This window comes from Crocodylus porosus, unplaced genomic scaffold, assembly GCF_001723895.1.
Source record: "Crocodylus porosus isolate Cpor-Errol unplaced genomic scaffold, CroPor_comp1, whole genome shotgun sequence".
In the NCBI taxonomy this organism is placed as follows: domain Eukaryota; kingdom Metazoa; phylum Chordata; order Crocodylia; family Crocodylidae; genus Crocodylus; species Crocodylus porosus.
The window spans coordinates 187,291,949-187,307,346 of NW_017728886.1; the positions used below are offsets into that span (position 1 = coordinate 187,291,949).

At 39.7% G+C, this 15,398-nt stretch overlaps 1 protein-coding gene across 2 annotated transcripts in view; it reads left to right on the top strand.

Annotated features, from left to right (window-relative positions):
* GREB1L (growth regulation by estrogen in breast cancer 1 like) overlaps positions 1-15,398 on the top strand; it is a 229,529-nt gene that overhangs the window by 177,408 nt on the left and 36,723 nt on the right. For both annotated transcript variants that reach the window (XM_019546864.1, XM_019546862.1), the window contains 6 exons: positions 4,627-4,953; positions 6,114-6,242; positions 6,761-6,895; positions 9,364-9,561; positions 12,675-12,855; positions 14,841-15,033. In XM_019546864.1, the coding sequence (XP_019402409.1) occupies positions 4,627-4,953; positions 6,114-6,242; positions 6,761-6,895; positions 9,364-9,561; positions 12,675-12,855; positions 14,841-15,033 (1,163 nt within the window). The remainder of the gene's footprint in view (positions 1-4,626; positions 4,954-6,113; positions 6,243-6,760; positions 6,896-9,363; positions 9,562-12,674; positions 12,856-14,840; positions 15,034-15,398) is intronic.

Consider the following 15,398-nt stretch of genomic DNA (forward strand, 5'->3'; position numbering starts at 1 on the left):
GGGTCTTGAGTAGGCCAAGTAGCCTGTGCGATGAGGCAGTTGCAGACCTCAGAGGGCAGAACACTTCTCATTAATTGGTTCAAATCTGCCCATGTTGGATCATAACAATGGATTACAGTTTTCAATTCATCTCTAAATTTCTGGGGTTCCTTCCTGATATTGGGAAATTATTTAACAAGGTTTAGGAGATCTCCTAGGGTCCAGGGGACAGGGACTGTGATTGTAGTTTTCCCATTTGGACCTTGCCCTGGAAGTTGGTGTAAAGCCATAAACTGAGCCTTTTTAGATTTTAAAGAAGAGGATGGACCATACTCGGTACCAGACCTTAAGCAAGAGGAGGGGGTTGAGATTTCAGGAGACAGACGCCATGCCTCGGGTGGACGTGGGCATGCCCTGGGGCAGATGAGAGTAGTTGAGTGATAGTTTCCTGGTGAGGTGGGCTAATCCTGCTGGAAGAATCTATTTGGTTACTTTAGACTTCTTCAGGTTCAGATTGTGCCTGGGACTGATATGGGGGTGGCACATTAAGAAAATCAATGATGTCTTCTTGCAGATTCATTCTCAGTTATTTGTGGATAAAGTTGTTTTGGTGCTGATGGTATTGTTGATGGTGGGGCCCCCTTTTGGTGCACTTTTCTGTTTTAATTCCTTTACCTGAGATTTCAGTTTCTCTCGGGAGTCCTTAAGACTCTGAACTTGAGATTCTTGACATCTTTTGAAAGCTTCTTCATACCGATCAAAAAACGCGTCCTGCTGAGTCTGTGGTATATTACTACCTCTTAACTCAAGGTCTCTGCGGAGATGAACAATTTTACTTAAATCAAATGTTCCCTCCAGGGGTAACTGCTGGCTAAAATCATCTCTGGTATACCAATTCCATTTGTCTAGAAACTTACAACTTTTATGGCCATAGTGTGCATACATGTACGATGCTGGAGTCCCTTTTGGCGGAGCCAGTACGTCTTTAGACTTTCTGCTTCCTATATCTTTAAACTCAATTCACACAGGTCTTTCATAAAGGAATGGCTTATTCAGGGTGTCTGGTCAGGTTGTGAGATTTGCTAGCAGCACAGAGATGCTATGGCTAATGTCCAAAGATGAGACTCCATTGCAATAACAGCACACATTGCAGTTACTTACGGTTAGACACAGCTCATTTATGAGGGTGGGGAAAGTGTAAACCTGTGCACTGGGTCACGAGGTTCCAGTTGGGCTCCCTTGCATTCAAAACTGCCCTTCCGGACAGCCTTGGGGCAGCTGAACCCAACCTTAGTCTCAGACCTGGTCGGTGGCTCATATTTCTCAATTCATGCACTCATTCCACACAGGGGAATTTCTGCATTGAGGCATGAGGTACAAGAGCATTTCTTTAGTTTCAGCCTTGGTCAATGCTTATTGTGGAAAACACTCACATTCTAAGATTTTCCACCTTGCACCCTTGCTTTCGAAGAGCACACAGAACAAATCTGTTGTCTTTGGGGCAGCTGCACAAGGTTTCCACTCTGGCCTCAGAGAGACCTCATAGTTCTTTACAGAACTTAATTCACACGGGGAAATACTTTCATTGACAACAGCAACACAGAGTCTTTAACCTTAATTCTTTCTACTCACAGTGACTACTTACACAGTGGGTCTGACAGTTCTGGCAGAAAAAAAAAGTTTGGATAGGGTAAGCCTCAAGCAGTGAATCAGGAAGACACAGAGACAGCCTGTCACTGAAAAGCCCCAGTAGAGATTTCAAAAGGTCTCTTACCTTGGTTTGGCACCAGGGCTTCAGTAAAGAGATGTCTGTGTCCCAGCTGATCACTCTGGGTGTCTCTATCCAAGTCATGGCACCAAATTGTGGAAGAAATCAAACTTCTCATTGTGGTTGAATCAGAACTGATAGAGCCAGTTTTTCTTTATTTAGGGCTATACTGTGATCACAGGGAGGATTCCAGACAGCAAGGGGAATCACCCACTTGTCTGTTTCAAAGGAATCCTCCTCCTCTCTAAGTTTTTAAGCATATTTATACTTAATACAGATAAAGAGAAAAAAATACGACCTTGGAGAAAACAAAACAAGTTTACTTAATTGGACATCTGTGCACAGGGTAATAAGGCATGCAGGTTTCCTTATCACAGAACATGCAACTGAAATAAGCAGTATCAGCTCTTCTGATCTTTGTCTGTTTTCCTAGTCAAGTAGGCCAGAAGCCCAACTAAATTTACTACCACAGCAGCAAAGGTAGATAAGCTACTGGTCCTTTTGCTTGCCTCTCCTGGTGGCTTTGACTATTCTTTGGCAAGTTGCCAGGTGTTTTCTGTTTGAAACATCATATTTTCACTTACTAGCAGTGTGGGGTAATTGTTTGGCATTCTTGTCAGAATATTTCTTCTGTCCTAATGTATCTTATTTAGCTAATTCAGGATTAATTTTCTTTGGGTTGAGAGACTTATTAGACATTGGTTCTCACGTATTTATCCTATTGCCTATGACTCTGAACACGTGAATCAGAAAAGCATCATTATGTGGATGGGAATGCACTGTGGAACCCTGGAACCCTCTAGGTTTTTTTAAATTGAGTTATTTTCTTTCTACCTCTTTTGTCTGTGCATAATAAGCACTTTACATGATATACTTGAGCAGACAGCTAAGAGAACTGAAGAAATGAGCCAGTTGGGATTGTGGGTTAATACTTGTTGTTAATTCGTGTAGAACAAACTGAAATTTTACAGTGGGTTCTTACATTGCCACTCACTATTTTTTGCGATGGCTTAATTTTTAAAATAACTTGACGGTAGTCCTTTAATAGGGGATGATCTTTCCTGAACCAGTGTGATCAGGAAATGTATGTGGTTTCAGCGGTTCTTGCAGGCTGTTTCCTATACTCTTATAGATTTTGCATTTGGCTATCTTATCTTCAGGAACTCCGGGTAACATCACCTCAGCTCTCTTTACAGCATTCTGTATTTTGTGTCTTTCTATTTGTACAATTACCCTTGTCTTCTTTGGGTGTTTTCACTCTTTCAGTCTAGAACTTGTAAGCTACATAATTGGTCACTTTCAACACAGTTTTGCTTTTGTTTCTGTGCAGTCTTAGGCTTCTTTCTTTAGCATGTTGCAGACTTTTTACATTTTCTTGTGATGGTAATAATTTTCACTACAGAACATCAGCCATCATTTTCCTGCTAATCCAGATTTTTAGAGATGGATGTGATGCTTTGGTGTAGCTGAGGCATTGAGACAATTTTGAAGATACAAACATGTTTCTACAGAAGGGGAATGGAAAATACAGAGTTTTACCCATTTTGTGTCATTATCATATTTGTCAGGACCTTTTGCCTCAAATCAAAAGTGAAAATTGCCTGACGTTCAGAAAATTAGATTTGTCCTACTCATGTTGGTGGTGATAATCCAGTAGAAAAGCTGGTTCTGCATTGACATTTAGGATACATACAGGCATTACATTTAGATTGACATAACCAAGATTGTGCAGATGTTCACAGGATATAAATTGCCCAGAAGATGGCATGCCTGATCTAAGTTCACATTCTGAGGTGAACTAGATCAATAAAAGGTTAACCAAATCTACAAAGGGTTAACACAGGACCTGCATATGTTCTCAGCACAACCCCAGGGCTGTACTGTTCCTAACAGCTTAAAGTAAGTCAGCTAGACCTAAACTGAGAGTGATGAATTACTTGTTTGCACCCTTAGCTGACTTTTACAGTAGGTCATTTACCAATTTATTTTCCTACTTCTCAGTCAACTTTTTCCTTTCCATTAACTTCTCTTTCCTTCACCCCTGTTTTTTTGTCCTGACATAAGCATAACATGAAAACGTGCATTTCATATACTTCATATATTTGCACAGATGAACAAATTGCTAGACTATCCATCAGTTTCCTGTGGCGCTAATATGGAATATTGGCAATTTGTAACTTGGGTATTTCTTCTTTTTCATTTATGAGTACAGTTTTGTCTGTTCAGGATATCTTTGGAAGTTGGCTATATTTAATCTTGTTAGATTCATACTAGTGAGAAAATGCTAATAAAACTGAATTATTTTGGGAATTGATACTGCTATAACTCACCAATTAAAACTAATGTAATCAATGTCGGAAGTCCATTTCAAGTGTTAGATATGCTTACAATTCTTTTGATCAGAAGCTTGATATTTTGTTAAATCGTGTTACTCAATTACCCAGTAATTTCCAAACTCAGTTTACTTGGAGAGGTGATAGAAAAAGCATATTTCAGGCCAGTCCTCAAGTTTTAGCATACTGCATTGTCATGATTAAAGGGTGAGTATTGGACTTCCTGTTCCCTGGACCACTGGATGCTGTATTTATAATATAGATAAATTGCTTCCATTTCACCTAAAGAGTACAAATTTTCTTCTCTCCCTTTGCTTGATCTATTTTTTAGTAGCCTGATTGTAGAGGAGAGAGAAGCTAGGGAGGAGGCAGTTTTTGTTTAAAAATAGAACTTTTACAATTAAACAGTGAGAATGTGTTCAGGTTAAAAAATGTGAAAAAATGCTAGGTTAGTCTAAAAGAGTGTCTTAAATCCAGGTGGGCAAATGACTGATTATTTTTAATGCAACGATATTGTGATGAAGAGATGTTCTATTTTAATTATAGGTCCTGACCAGATACCACTCAGGGAAGAGTTTGAACAGATCATGCTGAAAGCTATGCAGGAGTTCACACTGAGAGAGCACTCCTTGCAAATGAGCACTCAGTGTGTCTCAGTGTCACCAGGTCAGCTCCCTTGGCTTGCTAGGTTAATTGCCAGTGTATCTCGGGACATGGTGCATGTGGTGATTACCCAGAATTCTTTGGCTGAAGGTATTTCGGAGACTCTGAGATCCCTCAATGAAATGAAACATCGGCAAAAACTACCAGATTATGTTGTTGCAATTTGTGCATCCAAGATTAGAGGAAATGAGTTCTGTGTGGTAGTTTTAGGTAAGTAACTTTACGATACTCTCTGGTTACAAAGGCAGTTATGTTTGCAGTGCTTCGAGTTTAAAATTTCCCTCTTCATTTTTTGATCCCATTTTATTTTTTCACTTTGCTCTGTTTTCTGCTCCACCAGGATGTTGTGCACTAGTGGCTACAGGGATCTCAGCAGGTGATGGAACATAGCTGCATGCTTCCAGCAGATCTACTGAATCAGATTATTTAGTCATCCTTTGCTTGAGATGCCTGAAACTGTGCTTGTTTCTTTATACAGCTGCCTTGGGAAATAGCTTAAGGTGTCCTCTGTGCAATATAAAGCCCTCATATATCCCTAATTTATACAGCACTGTATAGTTTTTACACTATGGTGGTGAATATCTAAATGAAACCAAACCTGAGCCTAAGCAGCTCATTTGGCTCCGTGCCTAAGGCATGCAGGTGTCTGCAGCTGGTGGTGCACAAAGCAATATGGCCAGCATCATTTCTGGTTACTTTGATTCCCTAGGCAATGACTAGGTACCCATTTACAGCTCGATTCGCTGAGGGCAGCCTTCCGCCTGAATTCAGAGCAAGCAAAATGGTTTCCATCCCACGGCTTGCTCTGAGGTCCTTGGGTACTATTGTTGTTCACGGGCCAGGGATCTTAACTACTCTGACACCATGCCTTCCCTCCAAATGACTAATTTTTTAACAGTATGAAACACAGGACACTACTTCAGCTGTACCATTTTTCACTAGTGGCCATTACAGAAGGTCTGCATTGCATACTTGTGTGCCTGAGAGGAGCTGAATTTATTACTTTCTCTGTGGACAAATCAGATTCTAGTGATAATTTTCTCTTCACATTTTAGCAAAGTTTGCCATCCTTCTGAGGGATTGACTAAAAGCTAACACTGCATATTTCCTTTTAATTCTAGAGCTCAGCCAACATGTTTGTGGACAGTAACTTGCAAGAAATGTGCTAAATAGACATATCTCATCCTCCTGCCTCCTGTTGCAGTAGGCTTGAACATCTTACTCCTTGATATTACCAGTCTCTTCTCTGAAAAGATGGTGGAAACCTATAGCTGAAGATTAACTTTGCCTCTATAAAGTCTTGACAAATTGAAGAGTTTGTAATGACAGTGGGTTGTATCTAATTTTGATATGTCCTTTGCATTCTCTAGGTCAATATCAGTCTAGAGCCCTAGCAGAGAGTATGCTTACAACCAGTGAATTTTTAAAAGAGATCAGTTATGAGCTCATCACAGGAAAAGTTAGTTTCCTGGCATCACATTTCAAAAATACATCTTTGGGTGAGTGAATTGGAGACACTCAAGATCCTGCTAAAAGAGGAAATTTCTTAATGTTCTTTGTATTGGCATATCTTCTTTTAGGGGTTGAAATAAAGGGGTAAGGAGTACCATAACTCTCTCTCCTTTCTGTGGCCTTTGGTATACCGAGTATAAAGGAGTTCTCTTTCTTTCAGGCCAGTGCAATGAGAGCTACCATCCTGTTTTAGTCTATCCTTACCCTACTTGTGCTGAATCTGATTGTGAGGCATCCAGAAGTGCACAGGGCTTGTGTGCTGATCAGTCAGCATATTTTCATTGTAATTGTTCCTCAGTGACTATCAAATATCACTACTAACTAAAGGAAAAGATACGAAAGTGTCCAGTTCTGATTACCTTTTGGAGTTAAGCTTCATAGTAAGCCACTAGTAAAATTGAGGATAGCAAATATGACATCAGTCATTTAGACTATATGTGCTATAAAGTTTTCCATCAATTATACTAAGCTCTACTCATGCACATTATTCTGAATTCTTAAATAGGTGATGATTTGGACAAGTTGCTAGAGAAAATGCAGCATCAGCGAGGAGACAGTGTTGTAATCCCTTTTAATGGAGATGTTAACGAATGTTTATCATCTCAGGAGGCAGCTGCCATGGTTTCAGGACAAGAACCAGGTAATATTTTTCTAATAAGATGTAAAGAGTTATTTGTAGATGTCATAAAATGCGTGTCTCAGAGTATTCTGAAGGCATTGAGCCAAAATTATTAGCATTTCTGGCAGAATGCATCAACAAGAGAAAGCAAAGCAATAATCTTGGCACAAAACCTGTATCACAAACAGCTTCCTTTTTTTACCCTTCACAATCCTTAATCTACAATATATTACTTAACAATTCTTAATCTAAAATATTTTACTCTAAATTTGTACAATGCACAAACTAGAACATGGAGAAATTCCTGTTTAAGACTTAAATTCTGGACTGATCTCACACTGTTATGCCTGGGGAAAAGAACATTGTCTTGAAGTAAAAGCAAAGGAGATCTGTGTCCTGTATCTGACTGTACTCAGACTACCTGTGTGGCCTTTTACACAGGTATGAGCTTTATGTTGTATATGCTTCATTATGTAAAGTAGCTTGTCTGGGTTACAGGTATTATTGCTTTGAGCCTTAAACAATGGTGAATCTAAAATTTTGAAAAGGTAGTTGTAGATAGTGTGGCACATAATCACTTCTGAAAATACAGTACATTTTTCTCCAGTTAAAGTGAAACTAGAAGCTCTATTATTTTCTAGGGGGCTAGCGTTAAATTACTCAGTTTAAGATCAAAGCAAAAGCAAGTATGATTGGAATTGTGCACAATTTCCTAGATTTTGTGTTAAGAAAAAGGAAAAGTATCCAAAAACTAGTTAAAAGATATTGTGTCATTAGTCCCATAGTCATTATAATGAAATATACATCTCTTACATTCAGATTCATAAAACAAAATCCAGCCTTCTTGAGCATTTTGACTCTCAGTATTTCACTGTTCCTCATTTCTACACTCAAGTTAATATTGCCAGACCTAAGTTAAGGGTTTTTAGGAGAGCTAAAAACAGTCTTCAGGGCTGTTAAAAAGGAGACATTACTAGGAATGGCTAAGAGAGATAAACATTTCAGAAAAAAAAGATAGTTTGAACATTGGAACATCTAGGATAGAAAAGGATAGAGGGCCATTAACATGCGTGGAGTGGAGTGGATAATGATCCATTAAATTAATTGATTCTCTCAGCACTGCCTAAATAGAAATACAACTGGCCCTTCCAGGCAGTTGGTTGTAAAGTTTGGATGGAGCAGGGGTTACCTGCTCATGCTCCACTCAAAGATGGGGGGTACACCACTGCACCCCACCCCCGCAACTTCCCTGAATCTGGCCCTATTCTTAACTCATCCAAATTATCCCTGTGTTAGTAGCCACCAAATTCCGTAGGTGCCTAAATTGTTTATTCACCTATGTTTTGGATTCTTAGGACTTTACATTTCAGTTTCCACATATATCCATAAGCAAATAGGTGTCTGGCTTGCACCTAAATCCTGCAGCAATCCAGAATGGAAGTGGGATGCTCCCTGAACTCTTCCTAAATCCATGGAACAGCTTTGAGTTCATTGCAGAATACTGCAGCCACAATCGTACTTATTCAAGAATGTGGCCTGAGGAGGAGGCATGGTTGGGACCAATCTTTCGACATCCGATTGTAGTAGTTACAGCACTCATCCAGGAAGGGGAGTTTGAAATGCAAATTTTCCACTTCCTAGGAGAGTGCTCCAATCACCAGGCTGTTGAATATTCTATGAGGCTGCACCTCTACCCCTCTCATTGAAGCCAAGAGTGCAAGAGTCATGAAGCTAAATGGAGTAAAAGCAAGAAGGAGCCTGACTGCAGCATTGCAGTTAGGGTACTTGGCTTGGATGGAGGAATCTATTCCTTGCTTCCAGGATTATATTTGATTTTTACCCAGACTGTTTAATGTAAAATGTTTAAGTTTTGGATGGATAAGGGACCAGAACCCAGGGTTCCCTTTTCCCAGATAACTGCTGTAACAACAAACCTACAGAGCCAGGCTCTCTCTTGTTTGTTCTCCCTCTAGCCTCATGATTCTAGCACTCTTGGTTGTCCAGTACACCAGCCTCAGCCATGTTTTTATTGCAAAAATCAATTCTATACAGTGCCATTAGGAAGTAAGTGGATTTATTCTGTTAAGTAATTTTTGTTGATAATACAGTATAACCTCATGAATCCAGCATGCTCGGGGCCGAGCACCTGCTGGAAATTTGAAAATTCTGGATTTTTGAAACAGTACAGGTAGGGGGGAGGAAGGCGGCGGAGGGTAACAGCAGCCAGTCCCGGAGCAGTGGCCACGTGCAGAGTGGTGGCACAGGGTGGTGGATGGCAGCATCAGCTGCCGCATACAAGCTTCCCTCTCCACTGCTCTGGGGCCAGCCACCACTACTCCCCAATTTAGCGTATTTTTAAAAAGTGCCAGATTTTTGAGAATTCCAGATTTTTTATATCCAGATTAATGAGGTTATACTATATAGGATAGAATATTTTGAAGATTTGTTTAGCATAAACTGAATTAAAATATGATGCCTTTTCTTATTAGATTTGGATGTTGACACCTTCCAGATTTACCAGCCACAGCTTACTGTTGCCAGAAAGCTCTTGTCCCAAGTCTGTGCTATAGCAGACAGTGGCAATCAAAGTCTGGATCTGGGCCACTTTAGTAAAGTAGACTTCATCATTGTAGTTCCTCGTTCAGAGGTCCTGGTCCAGCAGACTCTTCAACGGATTCGACAATCAGGTAAAGCAATGGAGAGGGAGGTTTTTTTTATTAAATCAAACTAGTTCATCTATGTACACCTGGCATGCAGTGCTTGAATAACCTGTTCCAGACTCTATTTTGCAAATCCCACATTTGTCCAGTTAGTGTCATATAAGGTCTAAAGTAATGAGTCTCAACCAGGGTGCTATGGGCTCCTGGGATACCTTAAGATCCTGTCAAGTGTGCCACATGTTATGTCTGCAAACATGATTCACAAGATAAACCCAGGAGCTTTCTTGTAAGAATCCATAGTGTTAAAAATTTTCTGATTTGCAGTGATTTTTATAAGTTCTTTGCTACAGAAGAATTGCTCTAATTTCAAAGAGTGAAAACTAAGAGCCGGCATTTTCCAAGGGGTGCCTTGAGCCTAAAAAGGTCTAACGGGTCACCTTTCATAAAAACAAATCTATTGCATCTACTGCATAGCTTGTAAAGGACGCTGCTATGTTTCTGTAACAGTTGGATTATCTTTGAGCAGAGGCAACAACCAGCAATATGAAAGCAAAAGAAAGAATAAACAAATGTCTTTTCATACGTTCTTAGGGACATGGGGTGGATAGGGCCACCTGAGCCATTGAATCTAGTCCCCTGCTTTGGCTGGAAGTCATTAACCCAAGGGGCCACCAAAATCACTACTTCAAACTTTGCACATGACTAAAAAGCACAATACTGAGAACATTAATAGCTCCCTGAAGGATGGCATAGGTAAAATGGAGATGAAGGTATTGTTCATGCCATGCCTTTATTACAACAGGAAGTAGTTGGTTAACATATGCTCAGAAATTTTGAGGAAAAGAACTACGCTACAGGAAAGGCAAAAAACCTCACAGTCCTTGCCAATCTGACCTAGGGGGAAAATTCCCTCAAATTTGAGTGATATGAGCCTGAGCAGAACAAGGCCCCTCTACCCAGGTAGCCTCTGGTTTTCTAAGTGCTAGTGGGATCATCAATGTACCCCAGTCAAAAAACACCAGCTTTAACTGTGGGCAATATTCCAGTGCCTCAGCGAAAGATAAATAATAACCCCCAAAACCCAGAAGTTGGTAGCATTCATGAGGTGAAAAAGTTTTCCTGGTCCCAATGGGTGACCTGAAGAAGTGGGATGGGTTTGCAAGACACTTCCCACACTATAAGGTATTTGTCCCAGCCTGGGGGACCACAAACACCCAGGTTGTTCAGCCATAACTCCCTGTCTTCTCACACCATCCTTTCCATAAACGTATCCAGTTTCATCTTAAAGCAAATCAGGTTTTTGCCTACTAACTGTGGGGCTTGGAACACCATTTCAAACTTGATTTTTCTGATATTTAGAAATCTTTTACTTTCCAGTTTAAATGTATTCATAGCTAGTCTGGAATCATTTGATTTTTGTGTTGGGCCTATTTTCAGCCTGAAAAATGCTTTTCTTGCCTAAATATTCACCCATGAATGTACTTGTAAGATATGACCATATCCTTCTGAATCTTCATTTAGCCATATGAGAAAAGCCAGGCTCCTTTAATCTTTCTTAAGAAAATGTTTTCATTCCCTTAACCATCTTAGAGGCCCTTCATTGAATTCATTTCAGTTTTAGTTCATCTTTCCTGAACTGGTGACCAGAACTGCATACAGGATTCTAAATGGGGTCACACAGTATACAATGCTACTAATACCCTCCTTGTCTCTACTGCACATATCCTGCCTAGTACAACCTAGAATTGCATTAGCTTTTTTTTTTTTGTACTCCATTGCTGCATTGCACTGGCAGCTCTTGGTCATCCTATGATCAAACAGCACACCCAGGTCTCCATTTTTCTCAGATGTCTCCAGTCTATGTGCTCCTATATTATAGTTAAAGTCCTTGTTATTGGTCATAGTATTAAACCCAGATTTGTTTGTTTTTTTAATTTAATATGCCTGTATCCACATACACTGTAACATAGGAAATGCCATGTTGACTCAATTAGTAATTCTGTGACTGGAATAGCCAGAGAGAGAAGTAGAAGGCTCATGATGTCCTTTTTTATGGACTGATTTTGCTGTTGAGAGAGAGTTTTGGTGGTGTTGCAGCTGTGGTGGTCCAGGAAAAATATGAGGCGCAAGGATTTTTGTCGGTGGTATCTTTTATGGAACCAGTAATAGTTGGGAGGGAGAGAGGTAAGCTTTTGGGTATGAAGTAACCTTCCTTAGGTGTCTCCTGAGGTCTAGACCTGAGGAATGGCACTTGTACCTGAAAGCTTGTGTCCCTCCCAGCTATACAGTTGATCCAATAAAGGCTATCGCCCACAAAAATCTCTCCTTATTGAAGGAGATATTGTCTCACATAGTCTGTCAATGATTGTTCTGTGGCCTGAAACATCAGGATTTATGAGCTTTCTTTAAAAGTATCCAGTGTAATGTAACTGTGGATTATCTATATACATTTGTAATCCATTTTGAATCCCTTTCAACTTTTGGTCTGCAGTGTTTTATGGCAGGGAGTTCCACAGGATAGTTGTAAACTGTAAGTGCAGGTCTTCTTTGTTCTGTTTTTTTAACTGAGTGATTTATAGTTAGTTAAAAATATGACAATCCAGAATAAATATTTTACTGTGGACTGCTGTTAACAGTATTACTTGGAAACAGTTTCTATTGCAAACCAAGGAATACATTTTGTCTGCCTTATGAATATAGGTATAGTTTGTTAGACAGTTTACAAGAACTGCACACAAAATGTTGTACTTCCTGTTGTTTGGAAAAGGCTGTAGGAGGTGGCAGCAATTTTAGCTTTGTCTCAGGAAAGCAGAAAAGATTGACACAGTATTGGCAAGAAATCTGTATATTTACAAATATTTGAAGTGGTGTGGGAGGCAAAATACCTTTTCTGTTTCTAGTGGGATATAATGCATTAGCAGAACATGGGAAAACTTGGCCTATTGTCACTGTGTAAAGCCAAGTCAGTGGAATTTTGGAGCATCTTTATGTAGGTCTGACATTTTTCTAGTAGTGTTTTGACTCTCTGGAATTACCGTACATCTCTCTCTCCTTGGAGAAAATCTAGAAATGGCAAAATCACTGTCACCACCAGAGTGAAAGGACATTTTCCCCCTTTTCTAATTTTTTATTTTTGGCAGGTGTTCTTGTAGACTTGGGCCTTGAAGACAATGGGACAGCCTATCAGAGAGCAGAGAAATATGTAGTGCGCCTTGACAATGAGCTCCAAGCTAAGTTTGAAATTTTTATGAGACGGGTAAAGCAGAATCCATACACACTGTTTGTGCTGGTTCACGACAATGCTCATGTGGATTTAACAAGGTAAGTACTTTGGAATAACAAGACAAAATATTTCTTCTTTGTCTATTCACATGAGGGTTTTAAAACAAAATCAAAACGAGGGTTTTAAAACAAAGTCAAAACTGTGCTCTAGGAGTCTGCTTTTACTTTGTGCCTGAGCCATTTCAGTCTATATAAACATATATCACTTGCTTTACCCATTCTAGATATTTCTAAATTTATAATGCTGATTCAATTTAAGGCACTATAAATAGACTTAACTTTAGATTTTTAGATTTTAAAAAAGCTCCTCCCATAGGGGATGGTCCTTCATGGTCTCTTTTCTCCTCCTAGCAACATTCTCCAATTTCTTGGGGCTTTCCCAGTTTCCTTTCCTTCTGGACAGGCAGTGAGCAGAGAGAAACAACTGATGGTGTACTCTGTGCCATACAAAATGGTACTTGAGTACTTGGAGCTAAAAGAACTGCCTTTCTTCTCTATCAAAATAAGATAAAAAAAGAGAACTCTGATCCAGTATCACAAAAGTAAACCACTTACTTCCCTCAGGCTCTTTCCATGTTCATGGTTAGATTAGCTGACTGGGAGGTTTCCAGTTAGCCACATTTTTTAAACCAAAGGGGTTTTTTGTAGTTGTTGTTATTAATGTTTTTCATTTAAATAGATTTATTGAAGATAGAACTGAAATTTTTCTCTCAGAAACAGAGCTCTCTCAAAGAGAGGGAGTCATTTGTTATCTTTTTCTGTAACAGGTGTTTCTTCTTTTTAAATGCAACCATAGTTAATTTCAAGTCAAAGATTTTTAAGTTGGGAACATTGATAAAGTATCACGAGTATGGAGGTTAAATGGCAGTGTTTGGTCTGAACAGAAAATGCACCATGCAAACACATGCTGTTATGAATCCCCCTTCTCAACGGAAAGGGAATTGATCAAAATGAGTTCTTGTAAGAGGCATGAGATAACCCTTTTATTGGGAACAAGCCATACAACGGCGTATTGTCAGCATCATGGGGTACAGCATATAAAGTTTGGCAACAACCTTACTGCCTGTTGGGAAGTCCAGCAAGGACATATACTGGTCAAGTTCATTTTATTCAAGCACCTCAGCTTCACCCTGATATTGTCCTGAATATAAGATTACTTAGTCATGAGTGTATCTTCTATCACATTGATCATAGTTTTCTGCAAAATTTTAACAATATGGAGCAGTTACTTGCAAGTTGCATAAACAGCAGCTACACATATCTTTCCAACACACTGGTAATTTTCTATTCCTTTTCAAGGACAACTGATCTGTCCAAAGTATATGTTGGTTGCAGCTTGTTCATGGACCTTTAGCCCTGTGACCACACGTGTGCACTCTTGTATGCCGCTTTTGCACTCTCTCTTATGCTCTCTCTCATGCTCTTGTGCTCTCGCTTACTCTCGTGCTATCTCTCTCTCTCCTTTTGTTGGTAGAAGTATAATATACAAAACACAGTCTATGAAGTAACCCTCAACTGAAGGAGATGAAAGCATCTTGTCAATTATTTTTTCCCAAAAACAAATTTGTGTTTTCTCTGAGGAATTCCAGATTTGGTCTGTTGTATCCTGTAGGTCCACTGAAGTAAGTGAGCACAGGAGAGTGTCCTCCGGCCTTGAGTTTTGTATGTAAGGACTGGTTCTGTATCAGGAACTCAGTTACCTTCTGCAAATGCATGGAACAGCTCTCTGCAGCTAAAAGACAGTTTATCTGTATTCAGCTTGTTTATAATATCCTTCCTTCTGGTACTTTCTTAAATTGGCAGGCTGATTTAGTCATATCATGGTGGAAGACTTTGCTCTATTATTTGTTTTATTTTTCTCTCTCACTCCTGGACTTTTCTGTGCAGGTCATCTAGGTGGTTTGGGCATCTCTTGCTCTTTTCAGAGAACCTATTCATGTAGAGCTGTTCATCTGGAGATTTTATTTTGACCAGTTGAATTTGAAAAATACAAAATGGACATTTCATTTTCTTTATTTCTACAGCGCCATCTCAAGTTCACTGTCACATGGGGAACCCAGTCATGGATTGGCAGATAGAGTTATAAATTGCAGAGAGGTTCTTGAGGCTTTCAATCTCCTTGTTCTTCAGGTCAGCTCTTTTCCCTACACTCTACAAACGCAGCAGTCCAGGATAAGCTCTAACAATGAGGTACACTGGATACAATTGGACAATACAGTAAGTATTGTAAGTAACTGCTGAGCCTTGAATTATAGCATCTTCTACATCTGTCAGATTCTATTTTGTGTAACCCAGGTGTATAAACAGAAATCTTGGAGAAATCTATTTTCCAGGTTGGAATTCATTTCTTACACACTCAGCTTGGTTTCATTAGGGGCAGGTCCTGTCAGACCAACCTGATTGCCTTCTATGATCAGGTCACAAAAGCATTGGACTCAGGTGTCACTGTGGATATAGTCTTTCTGGACCTCAGCAAGGCCTTTGACACAGCCTCCCACCTCATCCTCATTAAAAAACTAGGTGACTGAGGCATTGATGCCTACACAGTCAGATGGATTGCAGATTGGCTGAAGGGTCATACT